Source organism: Notolabrus celidotus, chromosome 12, assembly GCF_009762535.1.
Source record: "Notolabrus celidotus isolate fNotCel1 chromosome 12, fNotCel1.pri, whole genome shotgun sequence".
Lineage (NCBI taxonomy): Eukaryota > Metazoa > Chordata > Actinopteri > Labriformes > Labridae > Notolabrus > Notolabrus celidotus.
This window is the reverse complement of record NC_048283.1, coordinates 22,989,559-23,017,022: the sequence shown is the minus strand read 5'-3', so window position 1 is coordinate 23,017,022 and position 27,464 is coordinate 22,989,559. Positions and strand designations below refer to the sequence as shown.

The 27,464-nt window shown below is 42.4% G+C and overlaps 1 protein-coding gene across 3 annotated transcripts in view; it reads left to right on the top strand.

Annotated features, from left to right (window-relative positions):
* Positions 1–27,464, top strand: part of grik2 (glutamate receptor, ionotropic, kainate 2) — a 242,902-nt gene that overhangs the window by 182,012 nt on the left and 33,426 nt on the right. For 2 of the 3 annotated variants that reach the window (XM_034697722.1, XM_034697721.1), the window contains 4 exons: positions 6,287–6,493; positions 9,695–9,918; positions 19,390–19,508; positions 24,505–24,722. In XM_034697722.1, coding sequence (XP_034553613.1) covers positions 6,287–6,493; positions 9,695–9,918; positions 19,390–19,508; positions 24,505–24,722 — 768 coding nt within the window. Of the gene's footprint in view, positions 1–6,286; positions 6,494–9,694; positions 9,919–19,389; positions 19,509–24,504; positions 24,723–25,781; positions 25,885–27,464 lie in introns of those variants that run through there. The other variant, XM_034697723.1, reaches the window with a different exon arrangement.

Below are 27,464 nucleotides of genomic sequence, written 5' to 3'. Positions count from 1 at the left end.
CACACTCGCAGCAACCCCAAGACATTTCTGGGGTTTAATTAAAATGTTAATATACTGTAGTTTTCTTTACACTTGAGTCCTATAGAATTCAATTTAAGTCAAGACATAATAATAATTAATTGATTAGATTTGTGTAGTGCTTTTCATGGAACTCAAAGTTGCTTTTACAGAAAAATAAAAATAAAGCAAATAAATAAAACAGAGCAGAACAAAGAGGGGCAGGAGTAGAGGTTATGTGTTGAACGCTTTTTTGAACAGGAAGGTCTTGAGGTTGTTTTTAAATGATTGAAGTGAGTCAGAGTTGCGGATGTGTGGAGGGAGAGAGTTCCAGATATTTGGGGCAGCAATGGCAAAGGCTCTCAAAGACATCATAAATACACATATTTTTCTCCTGAAAAAATTTAAAGAAAAGCTGAATCAGAAGATAATTTCAGCCAATTGCAAAGCATGCATCAAACCTTTGACTTAACGTACGCTTACTTTATGCTTGAGCGCCAGTTTGAGCGTGTGTAGCAACAGTTTATATCACAATGGATTGTTTTGTTGCGCAGCGTGTAATTCTATATTTATCATTTTGTTCATAGGCAGGCTTGTTTGTTCACCTTCAGCTAGAGCTTCAACCTTTGTTTTACATTAACAAGACATTATAAATGCCATGAGACATGCGTTTATGCGTAAGTATGTGAGCAACTGTGCATGTGTGCACAAGGGTACGTTTACACTTAGCAGCAACCTCCGGTCTCAAAATATGAAGTCCATGCGGAAGTGTTATAAACTGCATGTAATCAAGAATCAGCTTGAGGCTGGCTGCAGAAACACCTGTTCTGAATGTTAGCTTGATATCAATGCTGGTTCAAACGAGTCGTCCCATAAAAAAATATTTTGAGTTTTTCTCTTTTGAAGCTTTAATTCTTAAAATACGGACATTCAAAAATCTCTGCTGGTCAGTGCTGGCCACAAGAAAACCAGAACTATATTCAGTTGCATGAATTATTTCTTACTTTGAATAAGTGCAGCAGAATAGGAGGCACAGCTGACTAATAATCAGATTTTAGCCTTTTCAGCAGAGATCAAATAGCTATGCACTCGCCTGGAATCGTATCACAATGTTGAACCACGTCTCCTGATTTAGTTTTGAAGGTTTATTTTTAAATATATGAAGAGTGGGATTTCTAAAATGTTCTAGTTCCAGTCATAAAAACATAATAAAACCTTCTTTGTAGTTTTAGTTGCATGGATACAAGGTACGAGCTGTGAGGCAGCACAGGTAGTGCAGATTGTTCCGGAGAGAGATGCTCTCTGTTAATGTGCCCGGCCACTGTTTATGATAATTACAGTCTTTCACAGCTGACAGGAGGTCAGAGGTCAGAAGCTGCTAATGGGCTCACAATGGCTTCTTTGTGCTCGACATGCTAGATAACAGTTGTTCCACTCGTTAACATGGCAGCAAATAGAGAGAGGGAGAAATGGTGGAATAATAAAAAGAGGAGGGTAATTATAATTTAAAGGAGCTGAGGAGGAATTTACAGTTAACGTGGAGTAAAGGTCGTTTCAGAGAGATAAGAATAAAACAAATGGCCTACAACAATAACAGAGATGTCCATGAATGTCTTAGCTTCTTTACGGTTAATATGCACTTTATATTTATAAATGTAGTGTATTCCATGATCCGAGGAAGGCTAATCTTTATTTCCAGATTTAACATGAAAACATATAATCTGTACTGAGGTCTGGACTTCAGTATAAGAAGTGGAAGCTCTGGTTTCCATTTGCAGAATGTTTGACTGAGTGGCATTGAGGCTTTAGTCTCTGCATTAGAAACAGTCTGGAGAGCAAAAGCAGGAGGATCACAATCCAGCGTGATGACGGCTCCCATGGTTGTTAATCTGAGGAGGATTTATTTCTCTCTATAAACAGATATCTGCATGAAGAGCAGCTAACAATCTGTTCTGGATCAAACATGTACACTGAGACACAAATGTTCTGATGCTGTGTCACTAAAGACAATCAGCTTTTAGATTTCCTGACTCCCTGGAACGCATCAGAAATGATGGATGCCACCATCAGGCTGGGCAGCATGTGTTCTAGAATTCTGACTTTTAGAATTCTGAGGAAAAAATTGAACATTCCGTAAAGAAGGTCAGAGCTAAAAAAATATCTGTGTCTGTAATCCTCTTTCATAGACCTCCATTCAACAAACAAACATTGTAAAAGTAGTTTTCTTCTCCTCTTGAGCACAGACCTGACAAAGCTTTTTACTTTCAGCTACAACTAACCTGTAATTACAGATTCTGATTCAGAGACATGTTGAATCTGGATCTCAGGGTCTGGATTTCAGTCTGAGAAGGGTTCTGGTCTCTGTCTGAGTAGCATCCACCAATCAGGTGTCAGCAGGAAAAACAGTCTGTATGGAGAGCAACAGCAGGTGTTCTAGAATCCTGAGATCAAATACATAATTCCAGAATTCTGTCTTTGGTTTCAGAATTCTGAGAACAAATGGAACATTCCTTGAAGAAGGTCAGAGCTAAACAAACATCTGTGTCTCTAATCCTCTTTCATACAACAAACAAACATGGTAAAAGTAGTTTTCTTCCACCCTTGAGGACAGACCTGACAAAGCTTGACTTTTGACTAATCTGCATCATGGTGTTGTTATTTCAGCAAACTTAAGACTTGTTAATTACAAGAACATCATGAGATCATCATGTTCTGGTTCAGGTTCATACTGCTGAAGGAAGCCAGAGTGAAGTCTCTGGGGAATGCACTGTTTACAGTGAAACTGAGACTCACCAGAGAATGGGCACTCTTCCAGTAATTTAATGAAGCAGACGTATCTTTCTGCAAGGGTGAAGACACAGTCACTTCTCAGATTGTTAAACAATGCAGAGCACGGAAAATGAGCCTTGGCTAGAAGTTGTTTATCCCTAACCGCTGGCTTCACCAGTACTCCTGAAAAGTTGGTAATCAATCCCAGAGGCATATATTATCATCAAATGATGGCAGATGCTCCAGCAGGGAACTCTGGGGAATCTGATGGTAAAATAAACATGCTGTAAATAGAGAAGAACCCAGCAGTGAGGAATGGAGCGGGTGCAGAAAACCATTTTCAAATGTTTAGTCTATCAACAGCCTGAAATGAAGATATACTTTAACATTCCTAAGGGGAAATATAGAGCACAGCTGCATTCAATACGATAAATAACAAGGAAAACAAAATAATAACTGAAGTGACCTTACTGTGGGCGAACCTATGTCCAATTTACAAGATAACACATATGGTGCTTCGTTCTGACGTAACAGTCAACCAGCGTTATCAGAGCTACAAGGAGAGAGACAGAGAGGTTCCGTTTATTGGACGACGATTCTCAGGAGGGAATCCCTCTGAAGGTGAAGGGGGACGAGTCTAACCCAACAGACAAACGTATAAGAATGTAACACAGAGAGGACAGAAAAATAGAGTGGAACATGAGGATCATTACATCCACAGTATTAAGATGTCTCTGAGACATCATTTAATCCTGATATAGAGCTAAGATCCCCCTGTGCCTCATTACTTAGGAGTAGTTTTAAGTAAGACTTGCTTTCCTGTTCTATTTTACTCCAACAATGTTATTAATCCCACCAGAGGACACCATAAAAACATTTAAAAACTGACACTCATCTTCATTCCTCCACTCAGCTGTGATTATTATCCTCCTGCAAACGGTAACTAAACTCCAGAGAACGCTACCTGTGAGGATCCAAACCGGCCTCGCCATCACCATCGAAAAGGCAGCGGTTTCTGTTACCAAGGTGATGGGAGGAAAGGGAAACACTGATGTTGGAGCGATGTGATGGAAAAAACTTCCCTCATTGTACTGTACGCACATCACCTGGAGGGCACAATGCCTTTACACCTAAGAGTTGATGTCAGTACTTTGTTTCAGTGTTTATGAGGTTTGTATGCTTTTTAAATAACAGGAAGTGAGGTTTAAGTTTGTTCCAGTGTTTTTTTTGTATGTATGAGTCACATTATCTTCACACTTAACATGTGCATATTGATTTAAAATTAGCTTGCTTATGAACATTTTTCTCACTGGTTAAGTTAAGTTGAGCTGGTTTGTGTCTGTTTTCTTCAATTTGATCAACGTCACTTTTACTCAGCTCCTACAAATTCCATCAGATCCGTCACAGCACCTGATCTGATAGGTTTCTATTCTAATCAATGTGTTAACTTCCGCTGGATCCACTCTGTTGTGTTCCGGCTGCGTCTCTGATCCGGCAGGTCGGAGCCCTCCGGATCAGATACACAAGACTTCTAGTCTTCTGGTGGAAGTCCCGGGTTTGTGTGTTTAAGCATCAGCCTTTTTTGCCGGTGACTGATCAGCCATTATCACATATCTCTAGTTCCTTGCTCTCCAAATAAATAAATAAATACTAATTCATATCCTCCATATTGTTCACAAATTTAGCATGCTAACAGGATCCAACATTTTTGCCACAGTGTCAACAGGCAGAGGGCTTTGTTTGACGTGTGATACTAGTTACACTTTGCTGTCATGAGTAGAGAGGGTAAAATCAGCAAAAGTAACTCACCTGCCTGCAGGCACCCCTCGCTCTTAAAGGGAAGAGAGCAGGCACAGTGATTGGTTGATTCATGCTACGTTGAAAACACTGGAGAGTCATCAAGAGACTTTGAAACAGAGCCCTGAATCTTCACACAGAATGATTATGTTGGTGAACTCATTTCATGAAACATCCTGGCTGATGTAATGACGTGTCTATCATCATCCTGACTGCTTTTCATGAATCATAAGAAGCATCTTTGGGCATTTATCCTTCCACTGAATCCTTCCTCCTTTCTTTAATAACATCCTGTTTGTCCACTTATATTCACTTGTACTCAAACACCTCGCCTCACAAACAAACAGCGTTTCTGTGTGTTCTGTTAGTCTTGATGTTGCAGATGCACTGCTATTGATCTGTGTGGACACAGTTTTCTGCTCTTTCATCATGATTACATCAGTATGTTTGCAGTCATGTAGCCGCTGAGGTATAATGTATCAAATCATAGCATCATTTGAGCTTCAGCAGATTTAACAGAACATGTCCAGAGCTGAGTCAGCAGAATAAAAACGTCTGCAAACTCAAACTGATGACCTCGTGTGAAAAGGTTATGGTGATTTTTGACTCCAGTTCCCCTGATACAGCACATTTAATATATAAACTATTACTAGATTGATGATATAATGTAATTTAGAAAGGGTAATGTGCTTTAATATTTTCAAAAGACGACGCCCTATCACCTCGACTCACCTGTGGGAAACACAGGAAGTAAACAAGCTGCCTGTTTATGCTCCAGAATCTAACTTTTTATCCCCACCATGCTGCAGTGAAATTATTATCCTCAACATCTGTCCGTTATCGTTGGTATAAGACATATTTATGAGATATACTGCAACAGCAGTCTGTTTGTTTGGCTGACACTACCGGAGAAGAGAACAAACTGTTTGTTTTTGCCCCCTCATGCACACATCTTACAGCCTGCATGCTGTTCAAACTCCAGCCAGTGGAATGTGTCAAAGCTGTTAGCAATCTTTAATGATTTTTTTTCTACTCATAGCACAGTTATGTTATAAACAACACCTGTCTGACGGTATATATTTTAGGATTTATTTGTCTGAGAGAGACTGGGGAGTCGTAGAAATGAGGGACACTGGGTGAGAACGAGCGTCTAAGGCTAACAGAGACAGATGGTGCGTGGAGTGGAGGTATAGAGGGGAGGAAGCAGGAGGCGGAGGAGGAGGAAGAAGCAGGGAGTGAAGCGTGGAGGTGGAGGAGATGTTCGGCAGGCGGGGGGGAGGAAAGAAGCAGCATAAAAGAAGACATTAGTAATCTCCCCAGCTGTTTGTGTGAACAGAGCTGCTGTGCCGGCTCTCGCTCCCTCTCTTTGTGTCCGTCTATCAGCACCTCTTATCTTATTGACAAAGCATGCAGTGTCCTGAAAGCTGGGCCCGGACCCAAAGCCAGCCCGCTAAGCCTGAGAGGAGCACAGAGTCATTGATAGGGGGGATTATCTCTTATTATGGTCATGCTTCACTTTGCACCCACCCCAGCCCACATCACAGGACCGGCACTGCTGGCAAGCACACACACAAACACACGCAGCAGCTCCACAAGCCGGGTTAGTGTGTGTTTGGGCTATCTCACACATCAGACAGACTCTCAGATAGGCCTTATCTGCAGGTAAAAGATGCCATGCACTGCAGGGGCTCATCCTTCCTCCACTTTTTTTTTAACCTGACAGGAGGAGCCATATGTGATGTTCAAGAAGTCTGATAAACCGCTGTACGGGAACGACCGCTTCGAGGGCTACTGCATCGACCTGCTGAGGGAGTTGTCCAACATCCTGGGCTTCACGTACGAGGTACGCCTGGTGGAGGACGGGAGGTACGGCGCTCAGGATGAGAACACAGGGCAGTGGAACGGCATGGTCAAGGAGCTCATGGACCACGTGAGTTCAAAACATCTTTATTAAATCAACTGTGGAACTGCTCTAGTAGACTGTTTCATCCTGCAGCATTGAACAGGCTGTAATGTCTGCAACATAATCAGACTCAAGTAGTTTTTCCTTAGAGTCAACATTACAGAAAGGATCTCTGCAGAGAGAGAGCTTTATGAGGAAGAGGAAGATGATTTGAACCACACACAGCTGTTACATGACCCTCTCTACAAACAAACCAAAAACTCTTCTCATTTCACCTCGATGGAAACGCTAGAGTGTCTTGTGCGTCGTGCCCTAACTGGTTAGATTGTCTTATTAAGGTGTAACCTTGGGGTTTTGAATGCCCAGTTCTGGTCCAACATCAAATGTGTGCTGCACAAATCAACTAGAAAAGCATCTTACTGTTTTACTTCAAACCAACATCCAAATAATCCAAGGTGTGTGCAGCTGCAGGTGATTTTATAAACACAGATCCAGGGTTTGAATTTCCTTCACATCTGGAGAGGTGAATATGTGCAGGTTTTATTTTACAAATACAAACATAGATTGTCACACAGGTACAACACTGACTGAGACGAGGAGTAGCGTTTCACTTTGAGTCAGGAACAGTGAGACAACAGAAACAGAGGAGAGTTTACCACACGCTATTTGTGAGAGTACAGTGATGCGAGGATAGCATAGACTCTGCTGTGACTTGTTTCCCTACAGAGCTTATTAAAACACACACACACACACACACACACACAATCTGCTCACAGTGAAGATCATTACATCCCACAAAGACACACTCAGGATAAACTGCATGAGCAGAAAAATATCTGCTGTGCTCTGTCAACAGTCGATTCCTGACCCTGTTAGAAGGAGCGCCCACGAGGGGTCAAGCCTCCTTCAGCCCGGGCGTCTGTCTCTGCTCTTGATCAGAGCTGTGATTGGCTGTTGTGACAGATAGTCTGGTTTTTTCATGGGTGAAGGGCACCGTCCCCTGCGACATGATGTTCAGCATGGATCTGCCCCACTTCCTGGCTTGACTGAGACAGATGGTGATTGCAGCAGACAGGCCCTCAGAAGGCTGGGGAATGTGCACTCACTGAGAATGAAGTTCAGTTCGAGGAAGAAACGCTGAATTAAACTGAACAAGTTGGAAACATCCAGTCAGAGAAATCTCCCAAAGTTATCTGTGGAGCGCTGCAGCTGGAGTAAACACATCCTGATGTATTTTAGTCCTGCGTTGGAGAAGACAGGGTAAATTCAGAGATGGCTGATATCAGCAAGAATTTCCATGTATCACAACTGTGAGCAGCGAGCTCAGTCAATTTATCCTTGAGTGATGTATGGCAACCTTCATGAGACAAAAAGGATATATCTTTGAGAAATGAAGCACTTGACCTTGCTGAGAATGTTTAGCATTTATAGTCGCAGTGCAGCCTGAGATTTATTAACTGTCAACAGCACAACACCATTTCAGCCCAGATATGGTAACATGACTTTCCTGTGCTGCCTCTACCCCCTATATCTCTACTGCACGTGCTCTGCATAGAAGCATAACTCCTGAGCATACAGAAGAGGGATTATCATGCTGTTTTATAAATAACTCCAAAGAGTATAAAAACATTTATGTACTCAGTCTGGGTTTGGAGTAAATCCAACATGGAGCATATCCAAGACAGCGTGGTTTATAAAACACAGTCAAAGTGCAATAAAGACCTTTACACCAGAGCTGCACAAGGTTATGGGTTGTTAAGTGTTTGCAGGGAGAACAGATTGTAGGGATCAGGCTTTGTAAGAAGAGAGGAAAACAGAGAGGGAGTCTGAAGAGAGATGTTAGAGAGAGGACAGACGGGTTAGAGAGGACAGACGGGTTAGAGATGACCTCCTCCAGGTCAGGCTGCACGCTCTAACTCCCCCATACTCCCCCTTTTGCACGAGGGAGGAGAAGGAGAGAGAAGGAGAGTTAGAGAGAGGACAGGGTTATATTGTAATATATGTTCTATTATTAACAAAGACCCAACATCAAGACAGGATAAGATCCAGTCCCATCTTACAGACAGGACTCAGTCTGATCTCATCTTAATCCACCACGAGCAGAGCACTTTGCAGAATTTAGCAAGTTACAGTGGCAAGGACAAACTTCCTTTAACATGCAGAGACCTCCAGCAGGGCCAAACTCATGATAGACACACATCTGCTGAGACCGTGTTGGAGAGAGGGATAGAGGGAGATGAAGAGAGAGAGAGAGAGAGAGATGATAGTGGTGAGACGGATAGTAGTAGTTGTAGCAGCTGGAGTCTGGCACGTCCACAGCAGCAGGCCGTCTACTGCAGAGATCCAGAGGAACCTACGAGACAAGGGAGCTCAGGGACTCCAGGAAGGTCGATGGTTCATAACTTTAATGGGACAGGAAGAGTTAAAGTAAGAGACACGCAGACAGAGGAGAGAGAGGGAAAGACAGGGTCCCAGTGTGTCAGTTCTAAGCCTATAGCAGCATAACTAAGAGCTGGTCCAAGCCTGAGCCAACTCTAATGATAAGCTTTATCAAAAAGGAAAGTTTGCAGCCTAATCTTAAAAGTAGATAGGATGTCTGCCTCCCGGACCCTGACTGGTAGATGATTCCAAAGGAGAGGTGACATATAGCTGAAAGCTCTACCTCCCATACTAATTTGAGAGACTTTAGGTTCGATGAGCAGGCCTGCATGTTGAGAGCGTAGCGTTTTAGAGGGTTAATAGGGCACTATGAGCTCTTTAAGATACCATTTAACAAGTCAATGCTGGAGCTTCTGACGCCAGAAAGGTCCATGGTTAGTAACTTTAAGTCTCTGACTCTAAGTCAGAGGTTTGGCTAAATGAGTCCAAAGACAGCTGAGCTAATGTCACTTTCTTCAATTCAGAAGGAGTAAGTGAGTTATCGGTATAAAAATATTATGATGTTAAAGCTGAAGCATACAGCCGTTAAAAGGAGTAAATAAATGGAGAAGTGAAGAATCTGAACCGACCCTTATATTTAGCTTCAGGATAGAGAAAGGTGAGTTTAGCTGTGGGAGCAAACATGACGGGGGGATAGAGAAAGAGGGCTTTAAATTTCTCGCTAAGTGCCTCAGGACAGATCCTGTAGTGTGTAAAGACCCTGTTTTCTTAATTTGATTGCCTCTAAATGCTTCCTGTGCCCGTGACTTACGGCCTATCTCTCTTTCCTTTTATGTTTGCTGTTGACAGAGAGCTGACCTGGCAGTGGCTCCCCTCGCCATCACCTACGCACGCGAGAAGGTTATCGACTTCTCCAAGCCCTTCATGACGCTGGGTATAAGTATACTGTACCGCAAGCCCAACGGGACCAACCCTGGGGTCTTCTCCTTCCTCAACCCCCTCTCGCCCGATATCTGGATGTATATTCTGCTGGCTTACTTGGGTGTCAGTTGTGTGCTGTTTGTCATAGCCAGGTAACATGTCGCTTCCAGTGATCACAGCTTCACACACAGTCAGACACATCGCTCAGCCTAACCTCAGCTAACTAACCACAGGCTAATCTCCCTAATTACAGGAAGTGTGTCCCGACCGCTCTGACGGGATGTAGTGAAAGCTAATCAATGCTCGTCTATCAAAGCTCAGGCTCAGTGATGTGTGTTTCCATGCAGTTAAACATGAAGTACTACGTGACTACTGGTCTTTTCCCACCATTATATGTTTAAAAAACAGCTTTTTGTTGTTTTTATGATATTTTGTTTTGGAGTAGCGCAGCTGCTGGGTTCCTCCAGGCCGGCTTATTCCCACATCTGTACCAGTAAACCACAGGAGACTTAGACACACACAGGAACACAGACCTTCCTTAGACAGAGCAGTTTTAGGCCTTTCAACTGTTTGAGGGTTGTGTATGTTTGTCTGAGAGAGTGGCAGAAAGTTTGTACACTTGCAGATGTGTGTGTGTATGTGTGGGATGTGTGGAGCTCGATGTGAACACTGCTGCCCTCCTCTCCCACCTTTCCCTCACTGTCCCCAGTGTCTCCGAGTTCATGCTGTCTCTTCTTTTCTCTTGTTTCCTTCACCTTGCTTCAAACAAAACCATGACTCAGAGATAAAGCTGGCTTTGCTTTAGAGTTCTCGTTATAAGCAGAAAGTTGCACCGCCTTGCAAGTACAGTACCTCTTACATTAGGGTTTTGAGATGCTGCTTTACTCATTATTACAGCACAGGATGCACTCTTTGTCTTGTCTTTGGTGTCCATTACAGCTGAAACCCCCTAAATATAGCCTGATATGTGCGTCTAAGCAACTTTTCCATGCTTGGATTTAAATGCTTAAAGAACCATGTTCAGTTTTTCCTCATTTAGGGTTATTTTCTGGAGTCACCTTGAATTCCTTTCTCTCCTCTGAGCCAAAGTTTTCTCATAAATGAGGCTGTGACCTATAATTTCAGGTCTTTCACTGCAGTTAATCGCAAGTTCAAATGGCTTCGGACTTGTTCAAAGAGACTGAACCCAGGGAGGGAGTGCTGCAGAGTTCAAGTATACCCCTTTAGAAGCTTGTGTAAATGTTTCTGTAGACAAATAAGGTTGATGTATTGTTACAGTCGCTCTGTGAGCGGTCAGGGATGTATCAGAAGAAACTGTGCTGACATTAGTAGGGTTAAAGACTTTGGTTCACACAAAAACATCAAGTTAAAAATGTAGAATTTAATTTGTTTGGTTCTTTTCTCTGTTTATATCACGGGTCAATGTGACTTAACTCTCAGGCTGTGTTCAGCCCTCAGATGAAGCTGTTTTTTCACTTGGGAGTCTTGAAGGCAAAGCCAAAGCTGAGGAATGCATTCATGCCAGGCGATTCAACTGACACAAACCTTGCTCACAAGCAACATGTGCAAGTTTTAAACAAAGCTCAGGGGTTTGCTGTGTCTCATAATCAACCCTGTGATTCTCCAAACATCCCTAGATTTAATCAGAAATGGCTGCTCTCCATTAAGAAACAGGAAATTGAAAAGTTGTTGGTCGTCATACTGGAAACAGGCCAACATTGACCTGAATGTGGGGTGTTTTTTTCCTCCTAATACATCAAATTCAACTTCTTCAACATTTCCCAGGCAAGAAAAAACATCAGGTAATTTGTCATACATATAGGTTGACTTGCTAGATACACTGAAACTGAGACCCAGCATAGATAGATACACAGGTGCTTCACGGCTAAGATCAAACACCACCATAAGAAGAATCATTAAAACATTTCCCAGACATGAAAAACATTATAGTCATTAGTTAGACATATTAGTGACTTGCTAGATACAGTGAAACTAAGACCCTAGCAGAGAGAGAGAGATAAACAGGCATTGTACAGCTAAGATCAAACACCCCCATCAGAGGAATACTAGGAATATTAGCCAGTCAAGAAAATCACATCAGGTCATTGGTTAGGCAAATAAGTGACTTGCTAGATACAGTGAAACTGAGACCCAGCAGAGATAGATACAAAGGTGTTTCACGGCTAAGATCAAACACCACCATTAGAGGGAATCCTTGGAACATTTCTCAGACAAGAAAAACCATCAGGTAGTCATTTATATTGATGACCTGCCATATACAGGGAAACTGGGACTCAGCAGAGACAGATAAACAGTTGCACACTGGTTAGACTTTTAAGTGACGTGCTCGATACAATGAAGCTGAAACCCAGCGATGCCAGATAAGATACTTTACAAAAATGATGAAGCACCTAAAATCGGTGCCCATCAGAGAAATACTGTGAACATTACCAAGCCAATAAGAACCATCATGTCATCACTGTTCAGACTTGTAGCCAGAAGCTAATTAAGCTTATTTAAGCCCAGCTCCTGCAGAAGGAAGTGTCAATGTCTGGGTGTTCCTGCAAACCAAAGCTTACTTTGGTCATGGGGTCAACATGTAGAACCTTTAGCTGGTCATAAGTTTGCAGTGAGATCTTTAGTCTCCTTGTTTGATGATGTCCTCTATGATTCTTTAGACTTGCTCAGTTGATCTTGTAGCTGCAGTTTGAAGCAAGGTGAAGAAGACAGAGGAAGAAAAGTAAACGTTAACTGTGAAACTGTCGGGACACAACGAAGGCTCTCTTGAAGCCCCGTCCTGACAGTTTGACCGTTAACACACTTGTGTTTCCGATGTTACTGGCGATATGATCACACATGAGAGTAAAAAGCGACAACTGTCATCTAAGTTGGCTCAGAATATGCACCTATCTGTATTTAATATCACGATAAGTAAGTGTTTGGGTAAGTGTACAAATTTCCCCCTCACTTTATTCCTCCTTCTCTCCTCTATGCACAGATGCATGTCGGGCTACAGCTGCATGTTTTTGCTGTAGGTTGTCGCACACAACAGTCTCACAAAGCTTCATGAAATGAGAACACTTGAAGGAAGATTGATAATAATGAGCAGGAATAACTCAGTCATGTGACAGACACTTTAATTTGTAATGTGAGGAACCAGGTTAGTCTGTCTAAAGAGCGTGAACAGTCGCAGGAGTTTAATCTAAACATAGTGAGCTTTTTGTCCTTGTGGTGTGAAATATTTTTCATTTGTTTATTTTTCCTGGAAATTTGCTCCAATTCAGAAGAGAAAAATGGAATTTAGTTCACAGCGCTCATCAAAAGAACAAACAGAGGAACAAATATCTCAGCAGAAGTCCTTCCCCTGTTTTTCAAGATGATCAAACAAACCACAATAACAGAAGATTTAGATGATACTGCATTTTCAAGAAGAAATACTGCTAAATCACAGACTTCCGTACTCAGATGTCTCAAAACCTCTGCAGAAAAAACACTATAAACACAACTGAGGGCAAGTGGTTGAACCATTTCTTTAATAAACGCCCCATGGAACAGATCTCTTTAAGTGCATGCAGGTTGTTCCTGCTGCAGCTTCATAGTCTGGTTCAGTATTATGTCAGTACAACAGGAAGAGAAAGTTAAATAATCCTGCAAGCCTAACAATCTCAGATCACATAAAGTTTGTTTAGGTTTGGGTGAGAGAACACAGAGTTAAGAGACAAACCTGACTGTTTTTTTTTTTTTTTGCAGTAACGTAGACTGTTGAAGTCAGTGTTTCCCAGAGAATAGCGCCGTACCTGTGGCAGGGGGAAGGGGCGACCATATCACATTATCTCATCCATCTTCCTGAATAACACAACTCACGTTTCAAAATCTTTTGCATGATATTAGGTTATCAAGTTAACAGGTGATCCATGAGTGGACGAGGATTGTTAATAACGTGGTTTTCCCAATGATCCAAAAACAAAGAAAGTGCAGATTTGCAGCAACCAGCTGCACTTTTAAAACAGCAGAATGAGAAGATTCATATCTAACATGAGACTTTAATAATGCATTAACAGGAGGGACGTTGAAGGACCACTCTGTCTTTCTGACAGGCAGTCAGTCGCTCTTTGAACGACGATCTGATACAGATATAAAAAAAGAAAATTGTAAAAATGGTTGGCACTAGACTTAACCAGCCAAAAACACACTCAGGTGGTCCGCCCAGGTATTGTCTCTGTGTGGGAAACACTGACATTACAGCTCATGTCAAACCGAACCATAGTTTTTATACATTTTAGTTACGGATCAGACCGATGAGTTTTGGAATAGTTTCTGCAGAAACAGCCATGAAACAGGCTGTAAAGGTAGAAACAAAACCAACGTCCGTCCACGTAAAGATCTTATTTTTCAATGACCCCCTTTTATTGTTTGAAAACATCAGAGCTAGGATCCCTGCAGAGATAGACCCTTTATCAAAATTCAGATGTGCTTTAGGCCACCAGTTAAGCTCAGCGAGTAAAGCATGTGCCCCATGTAGACAAGTTTCTGGAGTGATTAGCGCCCAACACCCTTTTCTGCATGTTATACCTCACTCTTTACTCCCGATGCATCGCGCCCCTCATTAGCTCTCCTGTCCGATAAAGACCAACGCCCCAAAATATAACTTTTTAAAAATGAGCTTCCTATTTTTAAATCCAAAAAGGATAATACCGTGCAGAACATGGGAGTCGATGGTCGACCTCTGCCTTGATTGGTCATTTTTTTGTGATGTTGTGTGACTTTTGTGTGTTTGCATTCAACACTATATTTGTAACACAACATGTGACTGATGGAGTCGGGGCGTAGACCAGCGACTCCCGTGTTCTGTGAGTTTAGCACATGCAGGGCTTTCTCTCATTTCACAAACATTTGTGAGACAAACTGTGGCACATAAATCCAGGATATATCTTTTCTTCAAGGTTTCACTGTGCATTAATAAAGAGTTGATATCTGTGTGTACACATTACACATTTTATCTCTGTATGCTTGTGTTTGTGCAGAGAGATTGATCGTATGAGTGAGAGACTGACTGAACACTCGGTCAGACAGTGTTAGAGGTAGAACAGCTTTCCCCTGCCATGTTTAGGACTGTTACAACACCACCTGCTGCCACCTGCCCTGATATCTCCTCTTACTGATGTTAATGTGACTGGATTTTATTGCTGTTATGTTCCCTCTAATGACATCAGGAGCGCTGCTGTTGCTCTGAGCACAGGTGAAGAAACAGCTGAGAGAAACTGCCTCTTTAGTCCATTACAACTCTGCTAAAGCCTGTGCATCATGGCCCTGTTAGCCTAAGTAGAGCCAGATGTAATACATCACACACATTAAACCAATCCACTAAAGACAAGCGAGAGGTGACGGCAATCAATCTGAGTATCTGAGCAGGTTTTCAGCCTCTAAATAACTTTGCGTCATGAAACTGACATCTGGCTCTCACTCGTCTTCCTCAGAGTTAATATATTTCAGTGTGTGCTCACATCAAAGTGTAATCTGTCCATCCACAGTCTTTGAATGAAAAGCCTTTGGTGAAGTAGTGCTCTTATTAAAGACACAGCCCTTCATTGTGTTGTTGAAATTCTACTCTGAATCAAGTGCCGTCCCATAAGTAGGCTCTTCTGGAACTCTGCTTATCGTTTTTTATTTCAGATCTTTGATTCTGAAAATAAAGAGGAGAGTGACTCTGTTTGTTCCTGCATCGTAAGATAAGATAAGATATACTTTATTGGTCCCCTATTGGGGGAAATTATTTTGTTACAGCAGCTTACAACACGGGACAGGGGAATACAACAATGTACTAACATAGTTAAAAATATAATAACAATAATAATAGCAATAATAAAGGTAAAATAGAATAGAATAGAATAAAATAAGATAAAGCAAAATAAATAAAATAGAATCGAATAAAATAAAACAAAACAAAACAAAATAAAATAAAATAAAAAAATAGAATAGAATAGAATAGAATAAAATATGGCAACTATTACAGCAGCAATGATTAACATGAGGTTATCTTTATGTTTAGGTAAAGACAAGGGGGTTAGGATTAGGCACCAGACTCCTCCATCACACGACCTCATTTGGACTCGCTAAGAAAAAAGTTTATGTTTCACTTTGTTTCACAAAAATATGATAGGATACTAAAAGGTCTACAATATGGCATCCAACTGCAAACTCAAGCAACCTCATCTCTTCAAACAAGACGTCACACTCTAACCATGAGCAGATGTATAATTCAAGAGGTGACGTACAAAGTGATGCTTTTAAGACTAGAGTCACTGATCAGGCTGCTGTTTCATAAGTTAGGAGTGAAAATAAAACATCACTTTATAGTAAGGGCCAGTTAAGACTTGTATCTTAATGAGCCTTTTTAATGACACATGTAATAGTGGTTCAGCGGTCTGACTGTTCTTTTCTTAACGTTAATTGCTCAAAGTGTTAAGGTCCAAAGAATCCCCGAACACTGAGATAGATGTACTTTGGAGAGCATTGAGCAGAAGCTGTCAGAGGCTCTCGGAGCATCAGGACTGCTCTGTGATTTATCTCCCCTTGACACTGACGTTATCGTGCACATCATGGCTGGAGTTTTTTCTGGAGTGACCCCCCCTCCCCCCCTATAAAAAGATAAAAGCCTCACATTGTTTCTGCCCTGCTGCTGGATTCCTCACTTTTTCTCCTGCTCTTATCTATGTACTGACCTTGCTCAAAGTTTCTCCCTCTGCAGCTCAGATGACCTGAGATAATGTAAGGGCAGTGTAATTGGATAAAAATGACAGCAAACAGGCCGAGCAGCTAAGCTGTGTTGTCTCCTGTAAACGGCATTGCTTTAGCATTCTCTGACCCAAACAGTAGCAGCAGCAGCCGCCGTCCAAGCAGCCACTCCCATCACCCTGCACGGCACTGACAACTTCGCTCATCCATGTTCATGGCGAGCTGTAATTGGCTTTTCACAACATGATTGGAGGAAATACACTCTGAGACCTCTGCACAAGGGATTGGGTCACATCGTCACATATGCGGCTCCAAGGTCGCAGTTCAGCTGAACTCAATTTGGCATTGCAAATTGACAAGCAAGCAAATCTGGGACAAATTGAGTGAGCAGACGGATTGATTTAAGGCCAAGGATTCTCTCAGAGCCGGAATAAAGGGGACATTCAGAGGTCCTTGAGCTACGCCGCACAACATGTTGTAGGGGTTGAAAAGGAACGCTAGTGCTAACCACATTATAATGGCAAAGCCCATTAGTCAATGACAGGGCACAGCTATGATGCTGTCATTTTATCGATACAGCCATACATCTTCATATAGAGCCGAGTATCGCAGTTTTCAGCGCAGTACTGCTGTATTTCACCCGAGGACGATGGATCAAAGCCTCGACACGGCGCTGTAACAGTTTCATCTGCATTATCCTCCACGCAGATGTAACATCCTCCTGGGGTTATCGTTTCTGACTCCCTGCACAGGAAAAGACCCACACTGAGACAAGTCCACATTATGCATTGCAATTTGATTAGTCAAACCCTTGTGTGTGTTAAACAGCTTGAGTGGAGATAGGTCCCGGTTCCCCCTGTACTCCAGCACAAACCAAATCAGGTCAGGATGCTTAATTGTAGACCAATCAACCTTTACTAATGTAATGTCACTTTTATTTAATATGAATAAATGAGAAATCTCTCAGCTTGAAGAGTGCACGGAGTGAGGGGGGGCGCTGGGGCCGGCGTGGGCATGATGGGAATGAACCGTTTGATCTGCTGAATATTAATGCTCCTCCAAGATTATAAGGATTATTAGTTCTTTTCTCGGCTGACAATGGAGTTATTTTCAGACCCCATCGATTAAATTACTGAGGGAATTGCCTTTGATATGAGCACTCCTACACAAGGAGCCACTCTGGGAATATGAGTGGTGTTAATTCAAGCCCCCTTCCCCAGTATTGAATGTTATTTAAAATTAAAAACACACAGAGTTTATAGGAATAATCATTTCATGACGTTAGTTTAAAAAGATATTTAAATCAACGACTACGCCATTGATTAAACTCACACAGCGGCCCTTTTCCCTGAAACCATACTCAAGCCAAGAAGCTGGTATATAATCTGCATGCCAGATTGTTAGTTTTAATAACTGAGGGGAAACTGACAAAACTTTTACTGCAGTGACTGAAACGAGTGAAGTTTCAGAGACCTTGGGCCACATCTCAGGTAAAAACAACACTTTAATGAGCCATCATACACCTCAAAGAACAGCAGTTTATAACCTCTTTTACTCAGCCTGTTCAAGGTGGGGTTATTACTCTGTGTAAAAGGTATATAGGCAGAATGGAGGAGTGAAGCTGGTATGCTATTAGGCAAGCAGCGAAAAGAATTAAGAGGCAAAACAACGACTGTATGGATGGGGGAGCAGAGAGAACAGAGAAGCTTTGAGTATATGCCCAATGGGTGACGTAACCCATTGGCTATATTAAAACTGTTGACTCCAACTATGTTTCTATCAACTGAGAAACAGGCAAAGAGTTGGAGCGGAGGTGGTCTCAATTTACTGTAAGAGTTTGCATTTTAACATGGGACCTAATTTCTTTGCTTTTGCAGACAGCCTCTAGTGGACACACAGGAACTGCAGTTTTTTCACTTCCGATAGGCCTCATTTTTTCAACACCAGAGTTTGCTACTTGGTGCTGTTTATACACACATCCTGCATCTTTTGCTCCTTTAGTGCCTGAAAGCAGGAAAAAAACATCTGTATTGAGAGCAAAAGCAGGAGGAACACAATCCAGCGTAATGACTGATCCCATGGTTGTTAATCTGAGGAGGATTTCTTTCTCTCTATAAACAGATATCTGCATGAAGAGCAGCTAACAATCTGTTCTAGATCAAACATTTACACTGAGACACAAATCTGCTTGATGCTGTGTCACTAAAGACAATAAGCTTTTAGATGTCCTGACTTCCTGGAACGCAGCAGAAATGATGGATCCCACCTCTATTCAACAACAAACATTGTTAAAGTAGTTTTCTTCTCCTCTTGAGGACAGACAGGAAGTCAGTCATGCATGGCTAACCGCTGGCTAAACAGGATATACAAAGTTAGCCGGCATCCCCCGAGGGATTGACCATCAGCAGTTGATAGCTTATCAGTTATTGGATTACTATGATACCATCAGGTGGTTTTACTTTGAAATGTGACCCAGAGTCTCCTTTGTTGTCTTTTCAGTTACTGATCAATCATGAAATCACAGATTCCCTTCGTTTCTATTACTGGAGCTCAGATATATGACAATAAAAGCATGTAAGCTTCTCACCTTGAGTATGAGGTCAAAGGAAACTATGGATATGAGTGGTATTGTGAATAAACTAGCAAAATACTAATCCAATAACACTTGTGGTACATGCACATTAACACAGAGCTATATTCCTGGAGGGCAGTGTCCTAAGGCATGTCTTATCTCTGCACACGACCAACTAACCTCTGCTTTCTCTCCCCTGTCTCCCCAGGTAGGGCGGCCACACTTGGTCTGTTATATTGTCTTCTCTTGTGTCTTAATGAAACTGCAGTAAACATATCTATGTGTGTGTGTGTGTGTTCTCTGTTAACTGTCACAGGTTTAGTCCCTACGAGTGGTATAACCCCCACCCTTGCAACCCCGACTCGGATGTAGTGGAAAACAATTTCACCCTGCTAAATAGTTTCTGGTTCGGAGTTGGAGCTCTCATGCAGCAAGGTAGACGCCTCTGCCTGCCCCCCCTTTTTAAAAGCACAAGTCCCACTTTTTGCTGGGGGTCACCGTTGCTCTTTGACCTGGCCCGTGACCGTGCATGGGGGCCTCTGTGCATGATGCTGGAAGCTTGACTGGTGAAGTCCAGCAAGAGGGTCTGAGTGGGGTTTGAGTGATGTGATCAATGAATGAGGATGTTGCTCCTGCATGCTCCCTGTCCCCTCCACCTCCACCTTTTCACAGCCATCTGGACAGGTAAGTGCGCCCCTGGAATACCTGAGGCAGATCAAATGGGTGAGACTGAATGAGAATGAGAACTCTGCAGCTTCCCCTGCCTGTTTGGTTTTGTTTTCGAATGCCAAATCAATGCCATATCTTCTCAACTCGTGGAGATAAAAAACGTTTCACACAAAGACTTTGACTCTAAGAGCTGTGTGGTCTTTATTCTTTAGCGTGCATGTCACCATGAGAGATATGATGCATCTTTAAATTACTGTCTTCCCAAAGCGATTAAAAAATACAACAAATGAACAAGAGGTAGTGACGACTACACAGCATGATACGTCTGTATGTTCTTGCATCTGAGTTGAGCACACAGTTTTCAAGTTAGAGTTGCCTTAAAGGGCCAGTTCACCCAAAAGAAAAGAAACAAACCCAAACCTTTACTTTTAATGGTATCTTGGCATGCAGATAGTTTTATTTTTACATGTTCAGGTTTAAAGTATCTGTCTTTAAGATGCTTTCTTGCACACTTACAGAACTAGGAAAGACAATAAATGTATTTGTGGTGCTTGTTATATATTAAGATGAAATGAAGCCAAATAATAGAAGTCATAAAAACAGTTCTGATAGGATGAGTCTCCATTACTAGAGTCTCTGTCAAAGTCAGGTCCTCATTATCTGACTTTGAGTCCAAGTTCAGTTCCTATTACATGAGTGAGGTCTCTATGTCCCAGTGAGTCATCATTACCTGAGGATTTAGAAAGAGGAGCACTGTTTGATTCTTCAGATTCAGATTCTTCACCGTATGAACCTGGACTGACTGTGGGATCTTTTGGATGTGTCCAAAAAAAATTCAGAAGAGTCTGAATGTTCAGGTCTAAATCAGAGACACCAATGCTTAAGTCCTGAAAATTAGGACTGTAGCCGGACTTAAGTCCTAGACTCATCATAATTTCCACAGTTGTTGAAATCTCAGAGAAACGCTGATGAATAAACGATCTGCATGTCAACAATGCACCAGAAGTAAACGACAAGTTGTTCTTTTTAGATGAAGTGACCCTTTAAGTCCACAGGTCAGATTTATCTTTAATATAAAGTAGTCTGTCATAACTTACCCAGTGTTGGCTTGTTGCATGCATACTGTAACTGCATGCTTACTAATATTTTATCAAAGATGCAAATTTGATTAAAACGATTTACTCAACCTTGTTGCAAAAAACACAAATGCTTCCAAGAACATCGAGCACAACACAGTGAATAATTTGACGCAGATGTATCGTAGCGTGTAGATTCAGACTTGGTGGGTGTGGCTTCTTTAAAAGACAGTATGACAGGTGAATAATTCGACCAGTTGAGAAGATGTGGCTGAGGGACGGGAGCTGTGAGACGACTGGACTGGATGAACACAGTGTCTGCATGGCACCATGCTGCTCTGCTCTGTAGAGAGGCTCCCCTGCCCGGCGGCTGGCCCCGCCCCCCAGAAAAGTGTGGGACGTGCTGTTTGGTCATGACGTTACCTTGGGTACATGACAGTCAGCCCCAACCAGGCTCTGTTTGGACGTTTTTTTCTTTTGTTCTTGGTTTGTGAGGTGGAACAGGATGAGATGCTTGGTGCTGGTAACATGTTCCACTTTTAAAACTTGCATCCGACAGCCAGACCTGGGCCTGACCCAGAACAAGCAGACTCCTCTGCTAATTATACTGATGAATGTGTTTGAGTTCATGCCTGCTACCTTGATTTCATGCTTGATTGTGGTTTGATGACTGGGCAAAGTGGGTGGCAGCTGGCTAAAGAGAGGTGAGACAGTGTTTCAGAGCAGTCTCTTTGAGAAACTATGATAAAACAAGTCTTTATAGTTTTAAACCTTTCAACAACAAAGTGATACAAAGTACTTTGAGTTCCAGAAAACATATTTAGGCAAGGTATAAAAGAAGCTGAGACTCTAACCTGGACGTACACATATCAATAGGATTTCAGAGATGAAATAGAATAAAGAATCAAAAGACTGAGCTCTGCAAAAACCTGAAAACCACAGTGTGCTGAAGCTCCATACGCTGCTGCGCCAGCATTTAAGATGAAAACTCTCTTTGAGGAGAATTTTCTATTTCTTAACTTGCACATCACATGACCTTTTACCAGCACTGAGCATGTGCATGGCAATGTAAACAAACACACAATACAGCAGGAGCATTAAACCTGCAGACTCTCACAGTAGCAGCACTAACAGGAAGGCGGTGTCTTCACATAACTCTGAGAAAAGATCCTTGCAGAACCATCGCTCCATATGTCGTCTCACTCGTGTAAAGCCTTCACTTCCTGCTGACGTGTCACTGTATGCTATACTTTATACAGTGCAGTGAGTTATAATGCAGAGCCCTGCTGGAAGTGTTAGTTTATTATCAGCATATTGTGTGTGTTCTGGGATACATAAAATGATAAGAATTTAACACCCTGCATTAAAAGCGGTGCCAGGGTGCTAAAGCAGAGACGCTGCAGAGCCATCACTCCATATTTTGCGGTTGTAGACAAGCTAACAGTTCACACATTCGGCTACTTGTGAAAAGACTTGAATGTCTTATTGCAATTAAATCAAGCAGTGTGGTGTAATTTTGGAAAGTCAATATTATGAGATAATCCTCTGAAACCTGATGTAGTCCTGAGTGAAACAGTGATGAAGAACCCTGGGAGGCGTGTGCCCCCTCCAGCCCGCCACTCCCTCTCCGTTGCAGCATCAATAGCAGCGAGCTGGAGCTGAAGCTGGCTGTCATGTCTCTCCCTGCATGCTCCCTCTACTAGACAGCTCACTCAGGGGACTGTGGGAAAGAAAGAAAGTTTGATGAAAAGTGAGAGTGCAGATTGAGTCTCTCACAAAGGGAGTGGAGCACAGAGTTCTTAACCTCCTATCGCTCAGACTCTTTATCAGCTTTCCCTCCGAGTGAATGTGCAAAATCCCCTCTTTCAATTGCTTAAGCTGCTTGAGTAGAATAGTGGTGATATAACCCCGGCCCACCTTCTTTAACCCTGACAATAAACCTCCCCCCTCACACACACTATACCCACACACTCTTTTATGCTCTACATATATTCTGCATGCATAAAGATATTCTCCATAAAGCCTGAATAAGAAAGTTGGATGAACTGAGAGTTTAATGTTCTGTAAGGAAGGAAACGGGACAACATGGCTAAAGTGATTAATTTCTAAACGTACAGGTTTCATGTTGGAAATGTGAGAGCAGCGTTCACAGCGTCAACATTTCTGAACTGAATCAATTAATTTCAAAGGATCTTGACGTGTAATTTCACGCTATTGACCAACTGCAAACCAGCTCGACAGGTTTGGTCTTTGAGTGACCGGAGAGCTGAGGGGTCTGAAAAAGGGGAAGCTGTCACTGAAGCTGTGTCCAATCTAATTCCATCAAACCCGGTTGTACCAGAGCTTTCTGTCACAGCACAGGTAGAACAGGTAGAAGAGAACCTGATGTTTGCTTTGGGGTGAAGTAACCTCTCAATACTGTGAGTTTACAAGCTAACAGAATATAATGGAATAGAATAGAATGGGGGTCTTTAAACCTAATTCCAAATAAAAATGAGACCCACATGAGGCTTAGCATCCAATCAAAGTGACGACACATCACACCATAAAGGCCAATGGATAGTTAAAAGATCTTTAAGTCTTAATTGGTACAAACCATAGAATATATAAAACATGGACGCAGTCTCAGTGACGTCACCCTTACGTTTATAACCTCTAAAGATGGCAATAGCTAAAAAGGAAATGCTGACTACAAGTAACTCAAGACCAATCTAAAAACCAGCAAAGGCATGGGTCTGAAGCAGCTTGTCAACAAGCTACAACACGCCTGCCTGCATAACTCGTAGCCTTGGTTTGATCAATTTAAATTGAGTTGTGAAAGAATAAAACCCTTATAAAGTTGTTAAGAATAAAGAAATGAGGAGTAGCAACCAAAGCATTTTCTTCACCAGGCTGAAAACATGTAGAAATCTTCTCTTAAAATCTACATCTTAATATGGACTCAGATGGGAATTCATTAGATTTTGGAGCCAGCCTCTAGTGGACGCATGAGGAATTGACATTTCCTGAAGTCTCCACTAGGTACAGATGTTGGTTTGTTTAATATTGAATTGAAAGGTATTTAACAGTAAATACTCAATAACTAGAGATGTGTGTTTTTAGTCAACATAGCCACCCAGTAGTCTGCAACAGAATGCCTAGTTAGTTAAATCAGTTACTAATATTCTTATCGGTAAGCTAACTAGTACCAGCCAGTCAAAGCACAACAGCGGAAAAACAAATACGTCTCCTGATTTCTCTGTTTGTCTTTCTCAGAGTGTTCATTTTCTATAACTCTGAGTTTTTCGGAGTCTCCCGAGAATAATTGTAACATCCCTCTCTGCAGTTTAATGCAGGATGACACATTATTATTTCCCTCTACAAAGAAGTGATAGACAATTATTTTGGCAAAATCAGCTTAGAGGAGGCGGTGCAGGCTCACAGTCAGACAGTCCAGAGAAACGAGGAGGTTTGAGTCATATCTCCAGTGTCAGACTAAATACTAATCAGCAGGTCCAACTCTGAGGCTCCCCACTCTGCCCACTCTGTGTGACAGAGAGCGTGTGTGTGTGTGTGTGTGCGATCCAGGCAGCAGACGCAGAGGCCTGGCTTGGCTCAGCCTGGCCTGGTGCGGTCTGGGTGCTGCCCCCTCTCCAGCTTAGCGTCGTCCCAGGTCTCACCTCACCTCATCTGCTTCTCTCATTCAGGCTCTGAGCTCATGCCGAAAGCCCTCTCCACCAGAATTGTAGGAGGAATCTGGTGGTTTTTCACGCTCATCATCATCTCCTCCTACACGGCAAACCTGGCTGCCTTCCTCACTGTGGAGAGGATGGAGTCCCCCATCGACTCCGCCGACGACCTGGCCAAGCAAACCAAGATCGAATACGGGGTGGTGGAGGACGGCTCCACCATGACCTTCTTCAAGGTAGGTTACAGCTCGATATTTTCACACCCGCTACAGCCTGCGCTCGTGTTTCAGCTTCAGTGTTTCCAACACATACATGATACCTGGGTGGGCTGATACAGGAGATTTGAATACCAATTTGGCACTTTGCGATCCACGACGGATAAAGTGGATGATGTCTTTCTAAGGTATCCACACCAGGTCTGAAGGTAACACACAGATAGAGAGAGAGGGGGGGGGGGATAGAAGATGAACTGGATTTCTCACACCCTTATAAAATAACTGTATGGTGAACGGGAGATTATGCAAATTATAAATCTGACCACCCTTCAGTTAAGGCTGATTTATACTTCTGCATTGAATTGACGGCGTAGCCTATGCCGGGGGTCCGCATAGCTCCCGTACCTACGCAGAGGCTTACGCACGTAGCTGACGTGCACCTCCTCCAAAATGTAACTACGTGTCGAATCGACGCAGACCGCAAGCCCTGTGATTGGTCCGCTTGGCGGCTTTGTGTTTCCAGCATTTATATCACTTCCGGGATCCCGGACATCGGCCGCACATCGACCGTGTATTTCATCTCCTCCTCTCTATTCTTCCCTGTAATCATGTCTGTATGATAAACAGAAACATGTATCAGCTGTAGATTAACAACATGCTCTGAATCGCTGAGGAAAAGTAAACAGATCGTGGCGGGGCCGGAAGCAGGCGACCGGCTACAAGAGAGACCGCACTGCCCTCAAGCGTTTTGGCGGAGAATTGCTGCGCAACACGGACACATCGATGCACAAGTATATGGTGCTCATGTCCGCGTCAGCCCCTGCTGCATAGGGGAGACACAGAAGTATAAATCAGCCTTTAGGAGTCCAGTTCAAACCTGATCCTCTTCTTTGTTGTAATCCACATTAAAGTGAACATTTCCATTGAAGGTAACATCTGACGAGGTGAACGGGACTTCTGCTTCTGTCCTCATCCAGCTCTCCTTCTTCTCTTTGACGTTGACTCACCTTTAAACATAAATGAGTGAAATGTCTCAGCTTTGAACATTGTTGCTGTTATCTCTACCTCTTCTGGTTTCAGTGACTTTGTAGAGATCAGCAGCTTAGAGATGTTCTCTCCAGCTCTGCTGCGTTGCCTGGATGCAGGACAGGATGTTGCGCCACTTTTCAAGACTCTCAAGTCCAGCCTGAGACCACACTAGCATTTTTACCACAGTGTCAGCAGGCAGAAGGGGTGAGATGTGAGATGGACTCCTAAGATTGATTTGATGTGACGTGTGTGATGAAGGTGTTCCTGGTGTCACTTTTGCATTCTAGAATAAATCAGTGTTCTATTTGGCTTTGATCAACCGGAAGCATTCCATTCAGCTTTGATGCGTTCCGTACCGTTTGTTCTATTCTCCTTTCTGTGGATGGATTTGATACAACCAATGAGAATCAAATGTTTAACACAGCAGAGTAATGCTGAGTCTAGTTATATTGTATTGTTTTGTATCACAGAGTATCGTATAGTCTGTATAGTATCAGTATCATGTTGTGAGTTGGTGTATTGTTCCTCTCATGTCCCTCACTGTAGTCTGAGCTTTCTGTGTTTTTGCTGTGATATTAGTGCATATGCCGAAGCTTCATGAATACCAACAGATCTCATTTAGAACTAGAAACACATTTTGATGCCTCCAGCAGCTGCTGTGGCCAGAGGCAGTTTGTTGTTTGGTTGTCTGTCCATCTGTCTGTGCCTTTTTTCTTATTCTAATACCTCAGCGTTGCTGAAGGGCATAGCTTCAAGTTTGGCACAAACACACACTTTAGGAACTGAAAAGATTCTGGTCGTCAGAGGTTCAAACTCTGAGGTCAGTCTTATCTTGTGGTGAGGATCTTTCCTTTGAGTTGATCTCTGCGACCCCGAGGACAAAGCCTCACCTCTTGTCTCTTTGCTGATCTTGCCCTGTACATGTGTGTGTGTATGTGTGTCCGGGTATTCTCTAAAGAAAGTCTTCTTCCTTCAAACTGTCTCAGATATCAGAATTCTTTCCACTTTTGGCAGAGCTCTTTTGATTTGTAAATCTCCTCCTTGAAGCGGTAACAGGCATTAAGAATAACTATACAGAAACATTCAGTCCTCTTCGTGATGGTCTCTTTGCTTTTGTAGGTCATAACGAGACTTTAGTGTCACTCTGAGACTGTTTCATGAGCCTCTAAAAACTTAAGATACAAACACGAAACAACCATATAACCTTCTTACCTGCTGTGTCTACCAACAAATTACACATTTTGATGTTTCCCAGAAAAGTTCATTCAGTGTTTTCTGAATTAACGTTTTCCCCTCTGTTGAAAACACTCACTCGACCCTCAAACTTCATGTCTCTGGTCTGTTACATGCTTCTCCTGTTTCAAACAATCTTCAATTCCAAATCTTCATTGCACATTTTTAAATTATGTTTCCTGGTTAATTTTTGTTGATTACAACTCCTCCAAACATGTCAGTCATTTGTCACTGTGAAAGAAGGTTAAAGCTCCGTCAGGTTGAAGACGAGGAACTGTTTGGATGTGCCGCTGCAAACTGACTTACTGATGAAATCTTTCAGGGCCACAGGAAACATTTTTGTGAGATTTCACACTCACACATGAAACTCTCTGAGCAGATTCAGTGACTTTTTTCAAGCATTGACCTTTTTACTACCCGGCTACATTAACAGATGCCATCTGTGTTTCATTTTCAGCCAAACTTTGAGAGCATTGGACAGTCAGTTTTGTTCAGCTCTTT